We start from the raw sequence: 27,014 nt of genomic DNA, 5'->3' as shown, positions 1-27,014 counted from the left end.
GGCGGCAGAAGGTCGAAGTAAAAAGAAAAAAGCACGTTCGTGGATTTTGATGATGCAGCGGCCGCTCGATCCATTCGGCATGGGAGCTAGGCTGAGAGAGGATCCTGAATTGTAGCGTTATCCTGGTCTACTGCAAGGCAATTTCCGGTATTTTAATTTAATTTATGTTAGCATTGTACGTGATGTACGGCAGTTAACATTTCCCAGAAGAATAAGAATAAGGACAACGGCAAAGTTAATTTCTTGCCTAAGAATTTGAAAAGAGTAATATCCGCAAAAATATAACGAAGATGTCCCTCCCTCTCGATCTCGCCTCTCGCCAGTTAACCCATGCAACTGAAAGTCCCTCCCTCTTTCGCCAATAACAGTAATTTGGAGTATCCCGTTCCAGGCGTTCCGTCGAGAGAAGAAAACGCTTGTGAACGAGGTTAGCTGGGATTCTACTCATCAGGATCACTGAGCCCTATCCGTAGTCTCAGGCCACTAGTGGTCTACTCACTGCTCTGCATTCTCGCCGCAATAATCCGTCCAGAACATAAAACAAGTTAAAACCGAGTTTTGAGCATGCAACATCACGACCGTCCCCGGAATAAGGTTTCACGCACGACATGGAACAAATACCAACTTTTCTACAAATGCACTTTATATTTATTGATATTCTGTTTGGAGCTCGAGAGGAGCGTGTCAGGTAAGAAAAATAAAGCTACACTTCTTGCTTTATTTACCTTCAAATTGTAATTAATGGAACTTAATGCTAGCCGTTTTCTGTGTATTTGAAAGGCATGTTTTCTTTTTTTTAAATCACGGCAAACTATCCGACGCTGTTTCCCCGTTTTGGATGCTCGGTAACTTATGCCACGAACGAAAGTGCAAATTCTAAGTAGAACCAGATGTGAATAAAGGAGGGGGAGGGTCAGCGCACTAATATTTTTATTCATTTATTTAGTGTTTATCTACTTTTATATCAAGTCTGCGGAGTCATATTAAAGTTTACATTTTTGTTTATTTGAGTCGTTTTGCCGGATGTTTATAACCTACTCCACATTTTGAAGTGCCGTAGACCGACGCCGTATTTGGCCCCCCGCGGGCAGATGTGACCTTTGCATCCTGTTATAGACTGCAATTAGCTTCAGTATTCCAGACTGTCCCTGTAAGCTAAAGCTCACAATAAATGTTTGCCCAATTATATCCCCACCTGCAAGTTGTTGTCAATAGCCTGGTTGTTACTTTGTGCAAAGATATTCTTAAACTAAACAATTGTGTGTTGGCATAATTTGATCAATGTTAATAGATAGACCATATCGGTTTTTCTCATCATCAGGCTCAGTTTTATTCGGTATCCTTACCTAAATACGTTTTGTTTGGCAAGAATACAATTAAGTCATATTAAAATAGTGGTTGGCTTAATTTCCCCTTAGACCTTGTGCAGTACTGCCTGCTGTTGTTGATGTGCACAATAATCTTCTGCCACTCAGTGGAGGGATTATCTGGCCCATCTGTGCTTTGGCATTATCTCCTAATGAAATAAATCATTGGTGAGATGTGATTTAAGATAGTGAGGCAAGGTGGTTTTTTTGACGCTGGTGTTTGTATTCTTGAAAATGTCATTCAATGAAACATTGCAAGTCCTATAACGTTTGCGATTAAAAAAATCTTTGCATTGTGATGACATCAAAGTAAATCTTTGGCTTTCTGATATTAAGCCAAACCCATTCTGCCTTCCACTGGCCTTCCTACCCGATGTACAACAGCTAGGATAGGATTGTCCTTTCCATTGTTTATTCCGATATGGACCACCAGTCGATAATGATGTGCAGATCTAGGTCACACTGTCCGCGTTTCAATTCAATCTAAGTATAGCATGCCAAATATCCAACAAAAGTTTCCCCAAGGTAATCTATCCAATGCTATGTCAATTCTGACTAGCTTTATAATCGTAACAAATCAGCTACAAACCACACACTTTAGGTTAACTCAGAGAGGCTTGACTGGTCTTACTCAGAAGAGTAACAAAGTAAGCCGACTGCAAGGTCATAGCTGTTTGCTAGTTGCTATTTTTTTTAAAACCAACTCGTTAAATTACTCTTGGGACATACCTTCTAAGTATTTCAGTCAATATGAAGATAAAGAGAGTAAGAGAAATATAAAGTTGATAGGTGGGTATAAAGATAAATGGAAGGATGGATTGATAAGTAAATAAGACTTTTAACGGAATATGATTGGTCCAATTCTGCAGAGGGGATGAGGGCTTCGGGGAAGCTCAGCCCCCTTTTGGCTACCCACGCTGGCGGTTCTTGGCTGCCGGCGTTAGCCTGAAAAACAGACTTTCGTGCACAAAAAAGAAAAGAAATGACAGGAAAGAAAGAATAACAAAAAGTGTGACCGGACAAGAAGAAGCAGGAGGGGGCAGAAGCAGTTGAGCTCACAGCAAGGGGGGAGGTTCAGTTTCATACGGTAGACACCAAGGATTCTGGAATTCGTACCTTGATGCTCCCGAGAGGCTTTTCCAGCCAGATCAAGGCCAAGCTGTTCCTTTCCTCTCAGGAGTTTCAAGCCACACTCTACTTGCCTTTTTTTTATTCACCTGGCGGCCATCTTGGTTATATACACAAGTTTGGGGGTGGAACTGAAATTAGAATTTAGCATTCAGTTCCCATACCCTGCTAGCGTTTGGCAAGATTGAACTTAGATGGCCGCTAGGTGAATAACCCTTTCTCTCTTGTTTGACTTTAAAAACAACAAAGTGACAGTAAAAGCTTTATAAAAAAAAACACAGGGTGCAGGAGACTATGGGACTCCGTAATTATGTCTGATTACACCATGGAAGGCTCTGTGTGATGCCTTCCAGCCATTGTCCTCTGCTTCAATTTTAGACCCGAGAAGGCCGACATGGGTTGTTAAGGACGCACACACACATACTCACCACAGCTGTGGCATGTGTGGCAGTGAAGAGACTAGAGTGGGATTACTGGACATGTAATCACGCAGCAGAAGTTCTTTTGCGCTCATTGTTTAAGACTGAAGGAAATGCCAAATGTCACCAGTTTGAAATGTTATAGTCGATCAAAGGAGCGTGGACTTCAGTTTGTGGTGGGGGGCCTGTAGTTTGTAGTTCCCACGCCTGTGTGTGGGATTAAAGTGTTCCTATTCATTTTTAAAGTGCTATGCTGTTTTTTCACCTACCTCAGCTCCAGGGCTTTTGCAGTCGCCCGGGGAGTCATGCATGCAAAGTGTTACCTTTCCAATCTAGTTGATGGATTCAATGATTATTTTCCTTGATTCAGTTCGCGTCGGTCAGTTTGCCAAGAAGAATCGTTCAGAATCGTTCTCAACTGAGTCAGTCAGACACAGCTCCGGACTTGTTTTAGCAATGATGATGGGGGTCCCGGGTGGAGAACAAACCATGAAAGAGCAAGACAGATTGACGAGACATGCAAATATTTGATTAATCTGGCATGACACAAAGTGCAAAGAGCATGCATTTACCATTTCACTGATATTGAATCGTATTATTGTACGCTCACTCACTAAGCTTCTTCCCTCTTCACCACTCACAGTAAGTGAACGAACAGTGAGTCAGCGACTAGTGGGTCTGGGAGTAGTGGAGTCAGAGAACGAACGAGACGACCGAGAGAGAAGAATCAGTTCGGTTCGTTCTTGTTAAAGATTCGTTCATTCAAACTCATTCGTCGCAAACGATCCATCACTATTCCATTCTCCGATATCTGACCCCCAGATAGAGATATATTTTTTGTTTTGGAGGATCTTTTTTATTATTCTGTGGGAAGTAGCTCATCTTAGATGGACTGTTTTTGTTGCTGTCTCTTGTCTGTTAAATATTTTCTCACACACACACACACACACACACACCAGTACAGGCCTGTGTAATTTTTTTCCAGATCGCCTGGCCTGATCTATAGTCCTGTTTTAAGTATTAGAACAAGAACAACACGAGGGAGAGAAAACCACATATTTGAACGGAAGGGTGATGGTTTACTTTTCCCCAAATTCCACTGACTTTGGTGAGAGTCAGAGTTCTCTCTGTTATTATTCTGTCAATATTTTCCTTTCATTAAATGTTTTATTTTTGTAAGCAGCAGCTCATGTTAAAAACAAAATGTTACAGTATATATATAAGATAAGAAATAAAGACAGAAAGAAAAGGGAATAAGAAAAGTGGCACATGAAGTTTCTGGTCTGGTCTGGTTCCAGGTCTTCAGCTCACAGTTGATAACTAACCCTGCCTTTCCGATGCAGCACTACTTCTCGCCACCTGTGAAGAGTGACACCTTTTGCATGCTTCTGTTTCCTCCTAAACCGTTAACCACTGCCGTCTCCACATTTAACCCTGCTCAACTGTAGCCCACACACTGCAGGGTACATTGGGGGAAGACATTCAAGGTCACACTAGAATAGAATAGGCAAATTAATAAGTCTAGAGTCTGGACTCTGTGCACAGGGGAATTATTCTGTGGTGATTGCCATCCTCAACATCGCACACAATCAAACACAATCAAACTTGTTTCACGGTTTACTTCAAATTAAAGTACAGTCATATTATTTCAGAGTGAGAGAGATTATCAAAACTGATCAGCCCGGCTCTCCGCTCAGTCGAGGATCTATTCATATGAATATTAATTTTGACCCCTGACCTCCCTCCACATTAGCCATCTACAACTGTGTCCTATGTTTTGCTGTTTCCTCCCCTTTCCACTGGGCAGAGAGTGTGGACTCTGATGTGTTTGCCTTCTACCACACGGGGGCCAAGGCCTGCTTGGGGGTGCGGGACCACTCCCTCTTCATGTCGCCATCCTGCGACGATGACACCCATCGCTGGAAGTGGGTGACCCGCCGTCGCCTCTTCAACCTTGGCTCCTCGCTGTGCCTGGGCCTGACCAACGGCAATACCAGCGTGGAGGATGGGGTGAACCCCACACTGGGCGTGTACACCTGCAGCCCCGAGCCCCACATGGTGCGCTGGACCTGGCATTGCAGTCATGTGCTTGACCACCTCAACAATTACCTGTCGATGAAGGTTTTATTGGCTGCGAGTAAAGATTCTGCTCACACAACCACCGATGTCCCGGAGGTGGGGATGAAATGGCAGCTCCATGGGGAGGAACAGGACCTTTGCACTAAATCGTACCACGGTAAGTAAGCTAACGTGCATCTTTTCCCCTTGTTAGGTTATTTGGGTTCTGTAGCCTTGTTTGGTACCACGCAGGGTCACATTTTGAGTTGCAATGTGTATGATTGAGCCTCTCCCAATAGTAGGCTGGAGCCTCTCAGAATTCAAAATCTAGTTCTGTCCAGTCAAATTAGCTGTGCAACGGTATGACGCAAACTAGTGCATCTGCTGTATGTGTGGGTTTGGTTTTTCAGAGTTTCGATACTAAGATTCCTGTCAACAAAACATGTTTTTACACTGCCAAATATGCCCGTCTTATGCACGCCTTTTTCCCGGCATGGTCCGCGCGTTTACACTGCCCGAGGTAAATTGCCGGCTTTAGCTAGCACCCCAATAAACACATAAACCCTAAACACATTGGTGGTTTCAATCTGATGTAAATACTATTAGACGGCTCCACGGTTCCAGGGGCGGGACTTGGGTAGAGGTGTTGCTGCGGTGAGAGGTGTGACAACAATAGGTCCAGGTTACTTTTAGCTACGAGCTAGTTGAACAACGCAGATCATCTGGGATCATCTGCTTCAGTGTTGTTAGGTTGGGTGGGCTAGAAGAGGCTAGAAGCTTCTGTCATGAGCTGATGCCACAGCAGGATTTGATGTATTAAACCATTGCCTCTGGGGGCATCTTCGAGGACAGCCAGCTGGCTTCCAGCTGCAGATGCCAAACATTATATTTCAGAGTTGCTAAATTAACCTAAACATTGAAAGTATTCTTAGCCAACATATTTGTTTAGCATTTCCATCCCAGATAAGTTCTTCTCGCCAATAGCAGTTTACAAAAAAGCTTTGTTTTCATAGTCAATATAATTTATACGGACACCATTTCAGGGAGCTTGCTGAAGAAATATAAACTGCAAGGATCGTTCACTTGTTCCCGATACCGCCTGACTGCAATTAAAAACATGTAAACTGCAACTTTTGGAAACACAAAGATTTCCAACATTCTCAACAAATCCTCAATGCTTTCTCTGCGAATTGGAGGAATGTGTCAGAATTTAGCCAGCCATTGGCCTTTCAAAGTAGCTGGTGTTTGCCCAGCCAGTGGTGGGGGAGTACAGGGAGGATTGAAAGATGGGGAGGGGCTTTTTATGAGGACTTCAGCCTCTTGTTTTACACGTCTGCTGCCCTACTTTCCGTACTGCCCTCGGGAGGAGGGTCCACCTCTGTATATTTTGATAATGTTGTGTATCGCTCTAGAAAACTCTCTCTCTCTCTCTCTCTCTCTCTCTCTCTCTCTCACTCTCTCATCTCTGTCTCTCCCTCTCTGTCTCTCTCTTGCTCTGTCTATATCTATCTACACACCCGTCTCTCCTTCTGCCTCTGTCTGTCTCTCTCTGTCTCTTTCACCCTTTGATGCTGTTTCTATCTTCTCCTCCCCCTCACTGTCTCTCTCCCCCCTTCTCTCTGTTTCTCTTTCTGCTCCCATCTCTCTCTCTCTCTCTCTCTCTCTCTCTCTCTCTCTCTCTCGCTCTCTCTTTACTACCCTTTTCTTCACACCCAAGTGGAATGCAGAGAGAAAATTGGCAACCTCTGGGCATTTAGCTCTGCTCACTGAGCCATTGGGAGTTAGTTCACCTCATCTGTGTGTGTGCATGTGGCCTCATGAAATGACCGCAATAGCAACTTTATCTCAGTCTGTAAATTTGTTTTCCTTACTGTTTTACAGGAAAATAATTTACTTTCCTTTAAGGGTTGTTTGAGGGAAATCTATTTTACTTTGTCGCTCATTGCTTCTCATGCCATTTATTAAAATACCTTCTGCTGATCAGAAGAGTCTGCAATTGATGTGGTTGGATTGTTTTTATGCAAAATGTTTTTTTGATTACACAAGGCAGGGAATAAACACATGTGGTCGTACAGTTCAGAAATGTTCAGTTTCTGTTATGCTGGTTTGTCACATACCATGTGTCTGTGTACATTTATTTGAAAAGATTAACTAAAATAACCTTTTCTCACAAACCAAACTCCTCTTATATCAAAAGTCTCTACCTAAAAATAGTAACTGGCTGGTAATTAGGTCATTTACTCCAGTCCTTTTCTGGTGATCTGTCTTCCAGTATAGTGTGTGTGTTTGTTTGGGATTTGTTTGGGGTTTGTTCGATTGCTCTTATCTTGAATAGCACAAATAAACTTTTTTTCTTATGCTCAATTTATATTTGGCTATATAAGGCAGGGAATACACACATGTGGTCTTACAGTTCAGGAACATTATGTTTCTTTTATGCTGCTAAATGCTGTGACTTGATGTCTTTATGCTGTTTTATTCCTGTTTTATTCCTTCCTGTTTTTTGTACTTTTTAGAGATTTTCACAATCCAGGGGAACACCCAAGGCCGTCCTTGCTACCTTCCCTTCCTGTACAATGGACAGTGGTTCCACAGTTGTACTGCTGTTGGTCGGGAGGACGGACATCTTTGGTGCGCCACCACCTACGACTACGGCAAGGACGAACGCTGGGGCTTTTGTCCCGTCAAGAGTGAGTCAACGTTTCCCACCACCTGGTTTTCTACCTCTCTCTTAGCTCCAATCCCAAAAACGTCCCCTTTTTTTCGTCTTTTTTTTTTTAATGTTCCTACCTACCCAGTGCTCAAGACTGAAGCCCTTTTCACGCGCGCGGTCTTACCATGCAAAGTTCCGGAAGATTTCCTGCATGGGGTCATGTGTGATTTGGACCAGGGATCCATATTTTGGAAAATCTGCACAGGCAATTTGCTTGCCAAGGACCAAATAATATTTCCAGAACACTGCCTGTACAGCTGTGTTTTGAATGAAAGCAGTAACAATGCCGGGAGAGGCACACAAAGGATTATGTCCGTCTGACGTGAGGCACTTACACGTAGAGCGAGCAAAGCAATTCCAAGACCCCGCTGAGGATGTGCTTCATATGGTGACTGTTTACCTTGACTCACAAATGCTTTTCAGGTGATGCGATAGCAATGGAAACTGGACAGGTTTCAAAATAAGCTTGATACTCTCAGTCTGCATGTTTAATTGCTTGAATGGCATGGCAAGTGTTGCATGTATATTTATATATACATACATGAGCCCTTCAACCCTTTTTATTTGTATGTTTCCCTTCTAACCACCCAAACACATACTTTACTCATATTTCCTCAAAATGTAGCTCATGATCTAACCAACATTTTTCATTTTTCTTTTGCCAATGTCAGCCACCAACTGCGAGACTTTCTGGGACACAGACCCATTGACCGACAGCTGCTACCAGTTCAACTTCCAGTCTACGCTGTCTTGGTACGAGGCGCGTGTCAGCTGCCAACAGCAGGGGGCAGACCTGCTGAGCATCACCAAGCTGCATGAGCAGACCTACATCAATGGTAAATGTCAGTGATATATGATAGGATATTATATGATATGCACGTTTAAAGGTCAGCAAAAGCACCTGATCCCACTGGTAAAATAAGGGGTTAAACATGCAATACCATGTGTTTAACCATTCAACACTTATTAGGGCATGTTGATCTGAATCAAGCACACGGAGGACAGGCTTGTACGGTTGAACTGCCTTTCCTTCCTAGATGCTAGTATTTCTGTCACATTGTGTGGCTTGTACGCTACATTTCACAAATGCAAAACATTATCCGAATACTCCTAATGAAGTATATAAAGAGGTCATTTTGCAGGTAAACAAACAGGCCAAGGCAATGACATTTTCTGGAATGTCTCAAATTATTTCCTGGAATTAATAATTATTTTTTTCCGTACAACCATAACAAAGGTTTTTCTAAAGGAATAATATTTCAGGAATTTCTCGTGATGAGAAAACATGTCGGTTAACATAAAATAAATCATAACATAACATAACAAGTCCCTGACATGTACTTATCTCCAAAGATGTTTCACTTTGCCGTTGATAGGTTTACTGACTGGCTACAGCGCCGCTCTGTGGATGGGCCTGAACGACCTCGACACCAACGGAGGCTGGCAGTGGGCTGACTCTTCCCCCCTCAAGTATCTCAACTGGGAGTCTGGTGAGCCAGGCAACACCGCCTGTTTAGCTGTGCAGCTGAAACATAGATGGGTACCGCAAACACCAAGTTCAAAGTTTATTTGTCCACAATGGTTGTAGTCATTATAGGCTTGAAATCCAGGCATTCGCACCTCTGCAACATTATAAATAACAGTGTCACTAAAATATACGATAAAACAAAAACAAGGAAAAGTATGTATATACAGATACAACATAACAATTAACTTAACTAATACAAAAAGAGAATCAAATTTGAATATAAATGTAAGAGCTACTATTTAATGGTCTCCCAGATCAACCAAACCATGAGGAGGAGGTGAACTGCGCTGTGGTCAGAACTGAGTCATCGGGACGCTGGCAGAACCGGGACTGTTCCAATGCCCTGCCCTACGTCTGTAAGAAGAAACCAAATGCCACCCTGGATCCTTTCACCACCGGTGAGGAGCAACCATGGAGCAACGAACATCTAACATTCACCTCGTTGTCTTATCTACTATGTCTACTATCTCTGTATTAGGTATATGCAATCGTTTTCTGTGCAATACATTGACAAAAGAAAGCTACATAGCATATTTCTTTAACGGTACTGAAGAACCTCTTCTTTTTTATTCCTATAGCTCCAATCAATTGTTTTTTTGAATGTTAAAGATACTGCCAGTGATGGTCCAACAGAGTTATTTACTGTTGAATTGACTTCCAGATTCTAGGGCATTTGTATGTTTTTTAATCTCCGCCTCGTCTTTACAGATTCATGGGCCGACGATGAGAAGTATGAGTGTGACGTGGGCTGGCAGGCATTCCAGGCAGGCTGCTACAAGTTGGTCGCGGAAAAGACCAACTGGGACATGGCGCAGAGGACCTGCCAGAAGAAAGAGGCTAACCTGGTCAGCGTTCACACTCTGCCAGAGCTGGAGTTCATCACAAACAACATGAAGAAAGGTCATTCACCATCAGAGTTATATTCACCATTACATCTGGAAGGAACCCTTTATTAAAGAGGCCCATCATGAAACTAAAATGCTTTTCAAATCACAGCTTCAGTCAAACTATATTTAAGGAAAAGTAGTTTAACACCCGCATTATTAATTGCCATTAAAGCTTGATTTACCACTTAACAAAAGATAATGATCCTTAAACAAGAATGCCTTCAAATACTTTTAGTCGTTAGGATTTCGGATGAGTTGCTACTTCAGTTGATATACAAAGCAAAAGCTTTGTATATTGGGCTTATTAGCGTAAATCCAGAGTGACAGACTTCCATGTGTTGGCATACGGTACAGGGTGTGTATTCGATAACTTCACTGTGTCTCCTGTGGTGGATAGATGGAAAAGGCAACATTACCATAATATTTCCATTTGTGTCTCTAACCACAATCAAACCTCTGCACACGACGTCTGTCTCCTTTTAGACATAGAGGAGCTCTGGATCGGACTGCACGACACTGACATGCAGATGGACTTCCAGTGGACGGACCACACGCCCGTCATTTTCACCTACTGGCACCCGTTTGAGCCCAACAACTTCCGCAACACCCAGGAAGACTGTGTCACCATCTGGGGGCCGGTGAGCGCACCCCTGAATCCCCCCAGTCTGGACCCTGATCATCTGACTTCATGTAGGGCAGTGGCGCAGCCAGGAATTTATTGAACAGGGATTTGCTTAATTATTCATTTTTTTGGCTTCGATTTTGCTGTTTTTTTAGTTCCTGTAATCAGTTGTGCAACGTCAATTTTTAAAGGCTTTCCTTTAACGCATTTGTTGCAAATGCAAAACATCAAAATCATTGTTCAACTCAATAATGAAGGTACATTTTGATTTCAATTGCTACAGAAAAATCTGCAAAACGAAATACTAATATCAGACTAAATATGATTCATAAGACTATAAGATATTTCTGGGGCTTTGCCACTGGTCTTACGTTATTGAGCTGTCAAAAATAATAATCACAATCTGGGAGTGGTGGTTGCATTTGTTTCTATTAAGCAGCTGTGCTTTTGCGTCTGTGTTTGCTCATGTGGACGTGCGCAGGAAGGCCGATGGAACGACAGCCCCTGTAACCTGACCCTGCCCTCCATCTGCAAGAAACCTGGGACCAAGAGCGAAGGGAAGGCTCAGCAGAAAATCTGCAAAAAAGTATGCAAAGTTTTTACCTGCTCAAATATTAGTCCTGCTTGTGCAGGTGGTTTTCTTTTTGGCAGTGGGCAGAGCTAGCCAATAGGCAATAGTAGGCCACTTATAATATCCACTTGGGCCCCTCAACCTCCAGCCCCCCCGACTCATTCCACCATCAAGCAACCAAACCAATCAGCTTTAAAACTCACCCCTTGACAGGCCTTCCTGTAGTCTTCTTGTTGTTTTGTGTATTGTTGTTTAAAAAAATGACAATGCACTCAGTTGTATTGGCGTTAAAGGGGACATATTATACCACCCGTTGTGAGTGTGATTAGCCTTACAAGCCGTTTAGAAAATCTGCCCCATATGCATGGGCGTCAGTTTGGTTTGAAATGTGCTGTAGACAGAGGCGCATTCGGAAATGCATTTTTCAGAAGTGCTGGGTACAATGAGGATGCACTCTTTTTTCTCTCTTTAGTGCCGGTAATGAAAGGTTCTAAAAGACTGCATACCCATGTAGCTAATTACTAGGGAATATAATGTATACAAAATCTGTCTGGCACGTTTTATGAGGAAAATGTTTCCAAAAAGCATCGGACAAATGACGACTATGTTCTGCTCCATGTATCCAATGTTGACAACGTGACATGACATGACTAAGCTACCAACATAAACAAGAGGAGCTAGGAAAGGAAATCAACTGCGTGTTGAACTTCAGAAATGCCAAACGTGTGGCTACACACAGCACTACAAAAGTCGTCAAGATTGAAAAAGAACAAAATATTTGTTGCACAGCTGAACACTGTATCACATCATGAGCTGGCTGTTCTCAATTCACAACATTCATTCCATCAAAACTAGTTTACATCAGGCATTCAGACCAAAACTCATGCACACCCCCCCACAATTATTCCAGAATTCAAGCAAAGCAAGAATGACCAAAAGTCACTTTGTGTCAACAAGAGGCTGACTCCACCGACTATCAATTGCAAGTTAAAACAGCCGACCACTTGAGTGCAAAAAACACATAAGACCTCGCCACAGCACAAGCAATAACTATCGCGTCTTACCTTTATTTATGTGGCAGTGGTCTGCAGATGCATCCCACGGTGTAGCCTACCACATCCATTTAGTTCAACAGGTTATCGTTCTGATACTGTCCATGGTACTAGCAACCTGCTCTGGTGCTTTTTACCTATGTATTCAGGCTAAAATGACTTGATTGTCTGATGCCTCATCATCCCAGCCAAAGAGTATTGGTATTATTAGTAATGGCTACTTGCCAAATCGAAAAAATAACTTCACACAGCGTGTCATTTTCCAATGTATTTGTTATCATTCGTAGCGTTGATCAGCAGAGAAATAGTTTGCCAAAGTCGTTGACGTCGCTTAGCAACCAAATACGCTGGGGTTGATAAATTACCAGACTGCGGAGTGATACAGATTATGTGAATCAGAGGCAAAGCGGTATAACATATAATAATGTTTGACAGCGGTCAAATATGGTGGACGTGAGCATTCCACTGCATTGAGAAGAGCCGTGTAATAATCAAAAATAATTGACAGCTGAACGTTAGGAAGGCCCATGCAAGTGAATGGAGCAGTCTACAGCATTGAGAAGAGCCGTGTAATAAGTAAGGATAATGTATAGAACGGCGGTCATTATCGGGAGAATTAGCCCCGACAGAGCGAACAGGACACCGACACACAGCGAAGGTGTCTTGCTTCGCCCTGAAGGGGCTTAATTTCGATAATGACCGGCGACGTTCTTTACATTATCCCGCTTATTACACGGCTACGTGCCAAAATGAAGAAATGACCTCACATGGTGTGTCTTTTTACAATTTATTTCTTTCCAGCATTCGTAGTGTTGATCAGCAGAGAAATAGTCCGCCAAAGACGTTGACGTCGCTTAGCAACCGAAGACGCTGGGGTTGAAAAGTTACCGGACTACTTGAGGAGTGATACCAAAGACGTCATTATAGGCAAAAAGTCCTTTGTTTTCCTTGACAGCGGTCAATTATACTTAACAACGGTGAATTATCAAATATAATTCATCGCCGGAAGTTGCGCAGAGCCCATGCAAGTGAACGGAGCGTTCCACAGCATTGAGAAGACGCTTGTAATAATCCATAATAATTCAACTCGATTTTTTATTTAATTTTTTTACAAGTGGTGGGTACAAAATTAATCTTGACGAAATCCAGTGGGGACGCGTCCCCGGCGTAATCGACGCCTATGCCCATATGACATCACTAGTGGGCGTGTCCACCTAGATCTGTGCTGGATAGATCAGTCTACCAGCCTACCCAGTGGACTGAAGTAAACCTTGCTCATCTATGGAGCACAGATCTAGGGGGACATGTCCCCTAGTGATGTCAAATGGGGCAGATTTTCGAAACGGCTTGTAAGACTGATCACACTCACACCTGGTGGTATAATATGTCCCCTTTAAGATTGTACAAACGAAAAGTGATTTACACATAAAATCTATTATAATAATAATAAAACTATTATTTGTAGTAAATTGGATAGATTGGATATCTAGGGAAGAGTATAAAGCCCCACATTAGTGCTAGTTATTCTATTTACTTTACCCTCAGAATTCTGAGTTTAAAGTCCGAATTCTGAGGGTAAAGTCACTTTAAAGAACCTATTGGGGACCACTGAGTTAGAGCAACCAATCACATTTAGGAATACAATGGCCATGGCTGGCTCCGCCCACACCGCCCAAAGGAAAACCACCCACAGAGAAGATATTTTTTTTCGATCAAGCAGGAAAACACACTTGTCACTGGGGAAAACACCCCCAGTGACACAACTGACACTTTGTGTGCTGCTTCACTTTAAGTGCATGCTCAATGACTGATTTTCTCCTAGCAGGCTATATTATTGCTCTTTTGAGTTGATAAATACTGCACTGAAGTGTAGTAAAAGTGGTACAATTTGGGTTCACAAATGTTAGTTTTGCATGAGCGCAAAGTCATTTGTGAGTTTGCAGTGATATGCTGCATTAATATGATTATATATTATATTAATACGTATATACACCAAAGGAGCATTTCACCAGGGGAAGCATCAATCTGTATTGAAAGTGGGTCATATGTGTAGTTAAATAGTACCATACATGTCTAATTTTGTGCCTTCTTGACCGAAAAAAAGCAGACAGTGACTTTTTGGCGCTTTTGGATTGAATACTTGTTGTATTCAATCCAATTCAATTCCCATAATGCACAGTTCCGCAGGCCTCCCCCACTGACCCAGAACTCCGCCTATCAGAGACATCGCTCTAAGGACTACTTATGGCGTAATCCATTTGTATTGTACGCCGGTAATTGCTAGTCGTAAATTGTAAATCTCCCAGCTTTCTTGCGGCATTTCACGGAGGCACGCCCCCTTTTGGTCAGTCCCACTCGCTATTCTGAAAGAAGAGCCAGTTCAGTGAGGCCGACCGTACGACTCGAAAACAAAAATGGCTGCGCCCGTAAAGAGATTTATTTTCTTTGTACTTGTACCACATTGTCATTTTAATATCGATTTTAAATGCTCTGACACACTTGATTACATTGCTACTTTTTTCCGTGCTGTGTTTGTTTTCAAGTTGGTTTGCTAAATGGGCTAATGGTGTGCTCCTGAATCCTCGGACTTCCGAGTCGGAAATCTGGAAATCTCCCAGCTTTCTTGCGGCATTTCTCGGAGGCACGTCCCCTTTTTGTCTTCATCTCTCGGAATTCTGAGAGTAGACCGAGAGCAGTGATGACGCTCTCAACAAAAATGGCTGCGCCCGTGAAGAGATTTATTTTCTTTGTATTTGTACCACGTTGGTCATTTTAAGGTCAATTTTAAATGCTCTTACACACTTGATACATTGCTACTTTATTCTGGTCACCAATTTATGCATTGCACGGTCTTGCTGTGCGTGCAATACAATGTAAAGTTGTGTTGTTTGTTATTGGGCTGGTTTCCTAAGAGGCTAATGTAGCTAACAATAAACAACAACTAGCCAATTTCATGACAAAAATCACAAAGACGAACGGGAACGCCGTAAATGCTCCAAGACCGGAAATTACGTCGAAGGTGCAACCTCGGAAGGCTGGCGTCTGAGGATTCAGGAACACACCACAATGTAGCTAGCAATAACAATGACTAGCCAATGAGAAACGGTAACGCTATAAGTGCTGCAAGACAGGAAATTACGTCACGTTCTCGCTAGAGCAGGTCGTACCTACCGGCGTACCATACAAATGGATAACACCATAACACTACTACAACAACGTGAATTTGAACCCTATATTTAACAAATATAACAGCAACAAAAATAAATATGTAAACAATGAAACTCATAGTTCTTCCTGAGCTTGTTGGTGCCCGCAGTACTGGCTTTGGAGCTGGATATTTCAGTCGGATGACAGCCTCTGCTGGTGCTATATTGCGGCTCGTAAAGGTAGCCGCGAACATCTGATTCGAGCATCAGAAACTTTGAAATCCCATCTTCATATCAGATCGAGTACCTTCCGCCATTGTCGTTACTTCACAGCTTTCTCCACAGCGTCTGTTAGCTTAGCTTCCAAGTAGCCTAATAGCGGATGTGTTTCTGCAAGTGAAGTCCCACCCACTGGCACTGATCTGTAATAGGTCAGTAGCGTTAGTGGGTCCCATCCCCTTTGGGCGGGTTTGAAAATGAGGAACTAGTGCTTGTAGCGTCATGGACAAGCCCCATGGACCTATTAAAGAAAGGACAGCTGATTAAAAAATGGCGCCCATTCATTCCTATGAAAACTGCTCAATGGCGCAGGGCAACATCAAGCTCCGAGGAAGAGTGCATACTTCCACAATCCACCAGTGCTCAGCGGCCAAGACGGGTATTGCAGCTGTTTAAGCGGGCTGTGGACGGGTCCCTCGATTCAAGGGGCCCAGAAGTAGATATCTCCGTTCACTCCAGTACAAGTGGGGAACAGGAATGTGTCTCCGCCTAAAAACCATCAACGTCATTCATGTTAAGTAAAAGGAAAAACCTTGGACACGAGAAGTCCAGGCACATCCGGCACGTCATGCACTAGGGCGTGGCTGGGCTCCCATGATACAGAACTAAATCTCTCCTTGATGTTGCCCTGCGCCATTGAGCAGTTTTCATATGAATGAATGGGTGCCATTTTTCAATCCGCTGTCCTTTCTTTGATAGGTCCATCAGCCCACCACCGCCTTACGAGTTGCACTACACACATTTCCCGTCTCATAGCACTTCTATGCCGCCTTCAAAACAGCTCGGGGGTTCGGAAGCTCATACATGTCTTTGCGTAAACCTTCCCTTCTTCCGTAAATAAGAGCGTTCAGGAAACGCACTCAGAAGTGCGTAGGCTATGACATAAAACCGGAAAAACTGATTGTTTGCGAGACTAGACTTCATAACAACTACAATAATGGATGCCCGCAGGGACCTCTTTGCGCTTCTTTGCCTAATCAGATGAATCAGTTATTAGAACTGCTTGCGATGGTTGAACATGAGCGAGAATTGATCAGGTGATGTTTATTGTAAGCTATAATGTATCGTAATGCAAATGTTAGAATGGGTGTTAAGTTCGCCTCTTAGTGCTTGCTGCAAGTTCACTTTAGTCTATCAATGAAATGGGCAGCCATTGTTGTGACGTCAACTCGGAGGCTCGGGTTTTTCCACTTCTGCACGAAGTTCCGAGGGAAATCTCCGACCTAACAGAGTGTTCAAGGCGATTTCCTCCGATCTTTAGGTCCCAACCTCCGAAATTCCCGGAAACTCTGACTGTTCTGAAGGTACCAATAGCGCGTCCGTTCGTCTTTGTGATTGTGTCATGTCATTGGCTAGTCATTGTTATTGTTAGCTACATTAGCCTCTTTAGCAAAACAGCTCGAAAACAAACAACTATACTTTTGATTGTATTGCACGCACAACAAGACCGTGCATTGCATAAATTGGTGACCGGAATATAGTAGCAATGTAATCAAATGTGTAAGAGCATTTAAAATAAACATTCAAACGACTAATGTGATACAAATACAAAGGAAATAATTATCTTTACGGGCGCAACCATTTTTGTTGTCGAGGCGCCTCACTGAACTTAGTATGCTCTCAGGATTCCGAGTGGAGCAAACGAAAAGGGGGCGTGCCTCCGTGAAATGGCACAGAAAGCTGGGAGATTTCGTAAGGCTGGTGTAGGAGGCATCTGGAACACACCATTTCACTTCCTGCTTTAAATAACACAAAAATCCTAATTTTGCGTCATCTAAAGCAGGAAGTGTTAGAGGTAGACACCGATCTCTCCCGTCTCACGGGACAATGAGGGAATGATGCACGGCCATTCAAAAATATGACAGGGTTTTAACTATACAAAGCTTAATGCAAATGGGTAAAGTGTTCCTTTAAGCCATCAGTATCCTTTCTGTCGTCCAAGCTCTCAGTGCTTTGATTAATGCTGCAACGGGGGCTTGCTTTTACAGAATCTCTTTCTTCTCATCTTGTACCTTTTGCACTTTTATTCTGAAACAACATTGCAACGTCCTTGGAAAAAAAGTATCTACAGAATACCTAAATACTTCATTGGCTTAAACATCGCTGGCTAAAGAAGAATAAGAAAAACACATTATGGGATGGGGAACCTCAACAACGGTCTTGTGCTGCTATGGCTTTGGTGCTCTCCTTGGAGGTTTTTTTGACGAAGCAAGGAATCTTGCAAGGCTCTCTCATGTTACACTGGTCTTTATATGGATAGAGAATGTGTTTAGAGGATATTATCCTCAAAGTCTGATCGTCACACTACAGAGAAAAACTGGAAAGGCACTGTGGGCCCTATCTTGCATCCGGCGCAATTAACTTTCTACGCTGAGGCATGTGTTGCTAGTTTACAACTGGCGCAGAGCGTTGTTTTCCCTCCACCGCCACGCGTCGGTAAATTCCTGAATGATCTTGCGCCCCAACGGGCGGTTCGGCAAAAGGAGGAGGAGTGTTCTGGCGCAAACGTTCCCTGGTGCTATTTTGCAGTTTCAGAAAACAATTGCGCCAAACGTTGTTCAGATGCTATTTTAAGGGCTCATGCATAATGTTGCTTGTGCAACTCGCGCATACACTTTGCTTCTCTCATCTGCCTAGTCACACATTCTTGGTAAATTATTTGGGAAAGAACAGCTGATACAGCGGAAATAAGTTGTACTTTTAAATCAATGCATCTGCAAACACCATACAGCAAACACATATTTTCTTGACACAGACACAGTGTGTCTCCTTCCGCACACAGATCGTGTACAAGCCCATAACTTTTAGGATTGATGAGTATTTGATCGTGAGAAAACATTGTTTTACCGCGAGTGTTAAAAAGAATGAATGAATGCGGGCGCGTGTGTGTGTATGTGTAAAAGTATTAATGAAAGCGGGCGCGCGTGTGTGCGTCCATCTGTTTAAACACACGCAAACTAAACACGTAACGCATAATACAGTCCATGGCAATGTATATTAACGGGGGGACACATGCATATTAGGAACACAAGTCGATAACGATAATGCATACAATACTGGTAAGAAACGATGTTTGTTAATGTATAGCGTATATCATTAAATAGAACCACAGTTACCGCATATCATATGTGTGTTAAGTTTTCATTGCCAAAATATATTTGAGGACGCAGTGTTTCTGAAGCTGTGGAAGAAAACACTATTCCATGTGTGAATCAGGCCATATTATTTGGCCATAAACTGAGCCATTTGAAGTTTTAAATTCATGTAGTCATGCATCTGTCTCATCGGAGACTGCAAACTGCCCTGTCCAAATATCAACTCGTCAGATTCAAATGCGCTCATGGCTCTTAAAGGGGATGGGAGATGACACTCTCATTGTTTTATTGCACGTTACGCCCAAACCACACCTACGGGTAATCAGGCTACTTCAGACCAAACCTTTTTAGATTTGCACCGGGCGCAAGAGTCAGCGACATTGCCATCCACAAAGCTACTTGCGCTTAGCGCTTCTCACTTGCGTTTCAGACCGTTAAAATAGGGCCCTGTGTTTTTGTGTGTGTGTGTGTGTTTGTGTGTTTGCATGTGTGTGTGTGTGTGTGTGTGTGTGTGTGTGTGTTTGTGTGTGTGTGTTCGGTCTGGCTTTATGCTCATCGTCACACCACAGAGGTAAACTGGAATGGGATTTTGCGTGCGTACGTACGTGCGTGCGTGTGTGTTTGGTTTAGCTTCATGCCATTGAAAAGGCCTTTCAGACCAGTAACTCCTCCACACTTGGTCAAGTGTGTATGTGCCAAGGAGCCCGCAGCTCACACACACACACAGAACGCACACACACACACACCACCGAGCGACGTCACAAGGCAATCGTAGTATCCCCTTCCGCATAACATCTTTTGCTCAAACTGCCTTTTCAATAAAGGGTTAATAAAGTTATGGAATTCACTGCCAGACCACTTGAAATGTATCCCTACATTTTTCACATTCAAAAGAAACACAAAAATTGTGGCAAATTCAGCAACAATCTTGCTCTCATATTTAGTTTTTACATCCTGTGCTCTATCTGTATTTCTTATTTTCTCTTCCATTTCTCTCACTTTCATTTTCATTGTCCTATTTTTGTTGTATGTTAAGCTGTATTATTATTTTGAACCAAAAGTCCTACTGAATTAGCTTCGGCTACAAACACTATGATGCATACATCAGATGTTTCACACTTATCTATGTTTTTGTATCTGTCCCTATTCAAATAAAGCCTAAATAATACACAGCACGTACACAGCGCATACACACAAGCACACGCTTGTGTGTATAAATAACATCTTAAAGGATGGTGTTTTCCTAACAAGTTAACATAGTATATCAGTTCCCGTGAACATGTTTTGAAGCTGTTTTCTGGAAATAGCTTTAAGGGAAAAAAAACTTGACTACCGCTATTCCTCTCTTTTCAGTCCCTTCAGAATGTGCTGTTTCTGGTGTCTGTAGCTTTAATGCAAATGAGCTGCTGCCAATTGCCTACAAATGAGTTCTCAGAGTGAACCACAGCATGGAGGAGAAGTGATTGTTGCTGTTTGTGGACTCCCGGTGCTCCATAGCTATATAATATAATAATAATAATAATAATAATAATAATAATAATAATAATAATAATATAATATATAGGTATCTATATGATATAATATCTAATATCACGGCCAAAAGCTATGTGTACCTCGGATGATATTATGTATCATAAAGACTGCATCTGACGTCTCTGGTACTTCCACCACAAGTAAAGAATCGTAGTGGGGGTTATCTCGGCCATGGTTGAGAAGAATGGGGGGAAAGGAACTTTGGCTTTGACTCTCTGAAGTTCAGATTGTACCGCGACATGGAGGAGAAAGTGATTGTACTTCCAGAGCTGAGCTGCCGGACTGCCGCCAAAGCTCCCCCGCCAGAGCTTGGCCGGACACCCTGCCAGGCAGTCACATGGCAAACCGACAAATTAGTAATCTTTCTTGTATGGAATCTCCCTGCTTCTGAAATGCCCGAACATATCCGCCCAGCGCTCGTCCGCTGGTCCACAAAATCGTATCTATGTTCTGATTAGAGTGGGGTGGACAAATGTGCCCCCTTCCTACGTAGGAGGGGGCGCTGAAACTGACTCCCTGGTTTGGTAACTGTAGGCGGGGTACTTTCAGAAATGCACATCTCACTCAAAAAAATCATGTACATACTTATTTCAAAGTTTGTATGCGTGGAGGAGCACCAGAGACCTAAAACAACACCCCAAATCCCAGGAAAAGTGTTGTTTTCATAATATGTCACTTCAGGTAGCCAATGTACAAGCTGCCATCTTGCCCTCGCCCCCCCCTCCTCTCTCTCCCTGTCCTCCACACAAGCCCGTGCTTTATTTTACTATAGTTAGGTAGGTTGCTGCCTTAACTGTTGTTACACTTTTATTTATTTTATATTTATTTCACTAAGGTGCTTCTGTAAATGAACACAATTTTCAGTTTCAGAAGAAGCTGTTTGTTATTATTATTTTCAACTAACCAATAGTGGTTGCCATGTTGCTTGCCAGTCGCGTGTTTGCATGTCATTGAGTGGCCCACTAAATGATAAACAGCCTGTTGCCTTTTGTTTGCTGAATGGTAAAAAAAATATTTAAATGTTGGCATTGCTTTTCAGAGTCATTCATGAACACTTAAAGATAGGTAATTCTAGGTAAACTCTAGTAATTATGATGCAACCGTGACTTTAAATAAATCAGTTGCCCGGTAACTAATGCTCTGAATGGGACCTAAAGGAGGAATAGTTTTGATGGAGTAACGTTTAGGACAGATCTGAGCACTGAGCACAGCAGCTGGACATTTTTTAGGTTTCTAACTTGCTGCCGAGCTTGGGGTTATCCAACACTTCTCAAGGGCTGACAGACAGACAGACAGACAGACAGACAGACAGACAGACAGACAGACAGACAGACAGACACAAACAGCGCACTCTTAGTTGTCTTTTTCACTCCATGCTTCACTGCACAGTCCTACCCTTCGTAACCCCTTTGTGCTCCTTCTCCGTACACGTCGACAGAGGGTGACTTTACATGAAGATATATAACAAACATGAAAATATGCTGCCCATATAAGTGTGTTACACATTCTAAAATATATATATATTTTTGTATTTTGAACATACTTTATATTGAGTTCCCAAGATTGCGTTCAGCTCTTGTTTTATACCAAACACATAATGAAATCTCTCTCTTTTATACATATATCCCACCATGTTCGCTCTCTCTCTCTCTCTCTCTCTCTCTCTCTCTCTCTCTCTCTCTCTCTCTCTGCACTAGGGGTGGAAGTGGCACAGCCCAGCTTGCTACTGGGTGGGCGAGGATCAGCTCTCCTTCCAAGAAGCCAAGAAAGCCTGTGAGGACAGCGGGGCTGCGTTAGTCACCATCACCAACAGGTGGGCTCCGTCATAGACACAAACCTCCCCTGGGCAGTGAACCAACACACACATCTAAGCCTCATGTCTAACGTGAGAGGAATCATCTGATGTGGCCAAGCACTCTTAAACTGTAAAAAATATATATATATATATTGTTTCAAATGAACACAGCTTTACTCAGTGCAACTTTTCCAGAGATTTATTGATCGAATGCACTGAGAAGGCAAAAGTGCACAATAAGAGTAATACTATAACATAGACATGAAAGGACCTGTCCCAATGTTTTGGTTTGTTATGCCTTTGTAATGGTACTAGGTTCGAACAGGCATTCGCCAACAGTCTGGTGTTCGGTCGCTCTGGAGACCTTTTCTGGATCGGGCTCCACAGCCAGGGCCATCCTGCGGTCTTCCACTGGCTCGGGGGAGACCAAGTGTCCTACACCAACTGGAACAGAGACCAGCCAGGTAAGGCTGCAAGATTATGAAAAGAAATATAAGTGTGATCATGTTGCCCGATATGTGGTTGTGATCATTTTTTTGATTTGATTTTATTAATATTCTGTCATGCTTTCTGTATATAAAAAAATGTATTGCAATGAAACCTCAGTCTGAACAATCACATTGGAATCCATGCGAATCCTGTCATACAATTTCATTAAAACTTTGCATGATTGTCAAGCCTATTTGTAGGCTACTCTCATACTGTGAAAGCTGTGTGTCCTCAGAAACTTTTAGCTGCATTGAAGCATTGCCGTAACTCAAATCATTACAGGTCTTGAGCAGTGGCATCAAATCAACTAGGACCAATTACGGATCTGAATGCCAATGAGGCTCACTCGGCATTCCAATGATATTGTAGTATTGCTTTCTGCATTATTCAAATGAACGCATTGGCTTTAGGAATGAATCGCTTTATAAATTAAAATAAAACATTAAAAATATCTTCAGGAGAGAGTAGCCCATTTAAATGCAAATTAAATCAAAGTGTTCAGGGAAATCAAATGGACTAATCCCTTTTATGATGTTGTTATGATGCATGATTTGATGCTGTGTCGGGGCCTGATGATGTGTCAGTCGACGGCGGTGCTTCATGCCTACCTTATTCTTTACACGTGCGCCCCGCAGTGAGCGGCGGCTGTGTTTCCATGGCGACGGGCCACGCCACAGGCCTATGGGAGGTGAGCGACTGTGCGTCGTCTCGCGCAAAGTTCCTCTGCCGCCAGAACCAAGACGCCTCCCTGGATCCCGAGCCTCCTGTGTTGGCCCCGCCCCCCTCCCCCACGCCCAGCCTCACCGGCGCCTGCCCCGCCGGCTGGAAGAGCAACAGCAACCTGCGCCACTGCTACAAGGTGACACTCCTCGCTGTTATCTCACTGACACAGGAGGAGCGGTCGGGGCGTGGGGATGTAGGGCAAACCCCTGCTGAAATGTAGAAACAAAAAAGTTATTTATTGCTGTATTTGTTAGTATTATCATTAGGGTTCCTACGAAAAACTGGGGAACCCTATTGTATTTGTTATTAATGGTGGGAAAGCTAAAAGCATTCACAGCTATGAAATTCTACATATTTACTTACATTATTCCACCACTTTATTCTGTTCGCAACTCCTTCAACATTCTTCAACGTAGAAACATCATTCAAATATGAAAACGTTCAGCTCCGTTAGGACCATTATGCTTTTATTTTCTGTATTCATATCATTCATACTTTCAGAGATATTCAAGGTTGTTCACCCCAAATTTCCCCATTCACTCCAAGAGGAAAATTCAGAAAAATTCAGCATTGGGCTACGTTTTGACATGACTTCAAACCCCTTACACTCATTCATACTTCATCCTACAGACCCCATTCTACCTTCAACATGTTCAGCAGATTTCTTAGATTCATTGTACTGTTCAACTTTTAAATCACATTCAGTGTTTTTTGGAGGCATGTCAAATTCATTATTTCAGGATTTATTATGGGAGTGGATGGGACAGAATGCTGTGGAAAACCAACTGTCAGAGTGAGGAATTGGTGAAAAAATAAACCAAAACACTGTTCAGCTCCCTCCCACTCCCACAAAGCATCTCAGCATCAGCATTCAAACCGCAATACCTTCAGGAATTGCATTCCTGGTTAACTAAGTAACTACCCTTAGTAAAAATGAGTAAGGCCTGGAAGTTCAACATTTAAACAGGATGTCATTATCACTAGGAAAGTTCAATATGCATGAAACTTAGGACACATGCGTCATTCGTCATGATGAACAACTTTCCAATCGCAACCCATATGGTCAGACCATTTAGAATTAATGCAACGACTACAACTTGACCAAACACCCACACATAAACTGCTTAAATGCCAAAGGTGGTAAAAGTTGCAAACTTTGCACAGATGTACTAGGAATCTAACCCCAGTCGCTCCGGTAAGGACTGGGCCTTAACGGTTCTCGCTGTACCCGGTGAACCACCGGGGCGCCCCCAGAGATATACATTTTTAAGTGAAATATATGCATATCTCTGATGTTTAAACAGATGTAAAGTTGCGTCAAAACCATGTAGCCTTGGCTGTTGAATATGGCTACTAAAAGGAGATTCAATATTATACCCATGCCAAATGTATGACTATATCTGAAAAAAAAAAAAAGACAATAACATTTGTTTGAAGTTGCCTTTGTATCGACAAAATGTATTGATTGCTGTTGGCTGTTTATGTTGAAGCAGAGTAAACCAGTGTGAAGTGGTCTGAGCTTACCAGAGGCCAAAGTGAGACTGTATATTCTTAGTTCTGTGCAGTATGCCTACTGGTATTTGATCTTCAAACTGTCGATCTAGGAGCTGTTAAATGGTCGTGCTATTTTGAAAGTAGAACAATATTTAACCAAATCATAGCATTTCTAATGGGGGAAATATATTTTTCTATCCTGATAAAATGATGTAACATTGTATACTGCACATCGCGCCGCACACCCATAAACACTGTGTCCAGGTGTTCACCAATTCCCAGCAGCAGGAGAAGCTGAGCTGGCTACAGGCCCACTTGTTCTGCCAGAGACACGGGGCCAACCTGCTCAGCATCAGCAGCCACGAAGAAGAGCTCTACGTCCTGAAGCTCCTCCATGACGACTATGGGTGCGTCAGGCAGAGAAATTATGATAGTGATCACTAACTTTGTTAATAATACTGCAGTACATTAAATGTTTATCTAAACCAGTGGTTTTCAAACTGGGGAAGGCCACAATTGATTTAGTTTTTGTATAAAAACAAGTGGTAGGATGTATCAATAATGTATTTTCACCAAAGGAATAATGGCGCACAATGAAGTATTTGCTCTTACTTCTCGTATAAGGCTGTATTACTTAGCAATGACACGTGCCTGCACTAGTGTTGAACTTACTTAGTAATTTGTCCAATTACATCGCTCTATTGTCACCTTTAATTCATAGCACATTGATTGACAGCTTGCTTTGGTTTCTGATGGCACTCACTTAACGCAGCTGTAGCGAAGCTCTGCCCTAGCCACCACAACGAAAACCACAAAAATGCCATCTGACATACGTTGGACATGGCCTTTAAGGATATGAAGAACAATGTCTTTCGAGAAAGGCCAGCAGGATGAGACAATGTGAATCCGCAACTGATTCATTAATAACAAGGGGCATATCAATGGGGATGGGTTTGCTCAACAGGGATTCTGAGGATCACGAGCAGCACTGGTTCTGGATTGGTCTGAACCGCAGGAACCCGATAGACAACGGCAGCTGGAAGTGGAGTGACGGACTGGCTGTGAGTTCCGATGGCATTTCATTCTAACTACCCCTGACATGAAGAGCCTATACATTTACCTTCAGGGCTAAAAGATAAGAGTGAAGCAAAATAGACACGTACACAGAAAAGTGTAGACGGTTTAAATAAGAATAACAGATGATACATGCCCGACACAACTCCCAACAGAGAGAGAGAAATCCTTGATATTAGCAAGATATGTGAGTGACTTACATGCAAAGTGTATTGTACAGAGGAGGAAAATATTCAGAGAAGAACATTGATGATTTACATAGTATTAAATGGCCCAACTCTCAACAGGTATAAAATAAAACATATTACATTCATGCACAAATTAGTAACATATTAAATATGAGGTGCAAATACTAGATGAACTGTTGACACACCTGTAATGAAGTTACTTTTTGCCTAGTACAAAAAGCCGGCGCAAAGATGGCCGCTAGTGTAATTAAATGCACCAGCCGACATAAGGAACCAACATAACTTGAATGTCTTTGTTCCTCGCAGTATACATACCAGAACTTTGGCCGCTACTACTACAACATCCGGCAGTGTGCCGCGACAGACCTGGGCCGCAAGACATGGCTGGATATGCACTGTGACAATGAGCTGGACTGGATCTGCAAGATCCCCAGAGGTAACCTAGCAAGCTACCATGCTTATTCTGATATTGATTCTGATGCAATGCTTATACTCACTCTAATGGTATGGTACCCATGTCAACATTAGCAATGTGCTTTTTTTGTGTTTTTTCCAGTTCCTACATCGTGTATTTCATGAATACATGCCTATTCATTTTATTTGTTTCATCAAATGTTGTTTTCAGGTACTGTTGCTAAGGATCCAGAAGAGGATGAAGGTCTGTACCCTTGTCAGCTCACGTTAAGTTGACAAGTTAAGTTAAGTTGACTAATAACATATTATTAAGCAATTTTATCTAAAGCAACTTACAGGCATCTCACCCAATGATACCTACAGGTTAGGCTGCGGTCATCAGAAATCAAACTCTGTACCTTGTACCCGGGAGTCGAACACCTTAGGCATAACACTCTCC

The 27,014-nt window shown here is 42.6% G+C and overlaps 1 protein-coding gene across 1 annotated transcript in view; it reads left to right on the top strand.

The window, feature by feature from the left end:
• The first annotated feature begins 414 nt into the window (after positions 1-414).
• Positions 415-27,014, top strand: part of mrc2 (mannose receptor, C-type 2) — a 36,069-nt gene continuing 9,469 nt past the window's right edge. The window contains exons 1-16 of the mRNA XM_079746950.1: positions 415-688; positions 4,722-5,150; positions 7,489-7,662; positions 8,357-8,521; positions 9,062-9,175; positions 9,468-9,611; positions 9,922-10,113; positions 10,584-10,738; positions 11,204-11,308; positions 22,096-22,211; positions 22,509-22,657; positions 23,318-23,541; positions 25,164-25,306; positions 25,864-25,960; positions 26,468-26,597; positions 26,787-26,819. Coding sequence (XP_079603076.1) covers positions 565-688; positions 4,722-5,150; positions 7,489-7,662; positions 8,357-8,521; positions 9,062-9,175; positions 9,468-9,611; positions 9,922-10,113; positions 10,584-10,738; positions 11,204-11,308; positions 22,096-22,211; positions 22,509-22,657; positions 23,318-23,541; positions 25,164-25,306; positions 25,864-25,960; positions 26,468-26,597; positions 26,787-26,819 — 2,494 coding nt within the window. The 5' untranslated portion in view covers positions 415-564. The remainder of the gene's footprint in view (positions 689-4,721; positions 5,151-7,488; positions 7,663-8,356; positions 8,522-9,061; positions 9,176-9,467; positions 9,612-9,921; positions 10,114-10,583; positions 10,739-11,203; positions 11,309-22,095; positions 22,212-22,508; positions 22,658-23,317; positions 23,542-25,163; positions 25,307-25,863; positions 25,961-26,467; positions 26,598-26,786; positions 26,820-27,014) is intronic.

The sequence above is a fragment of the Pollachius pollachius genome (genome assembly GCF_949987615.1).
Source record: "Pollachius pollachius genome assembly, chromosome: 11".
In the NCBI taxonomy this organism is placed as follows: domain Eukaryota; kingdom Metazoa; phylum Chordata; class Actinopteri; order Gadiformes; family Gadidae; genus Pollachius; species Pollachius pollachius.
The sequence above is the reverse complement of the archived record's forward strand: the minus strand, read 5'-3'. Positions and strand labels throughout refer to the sequence as shown.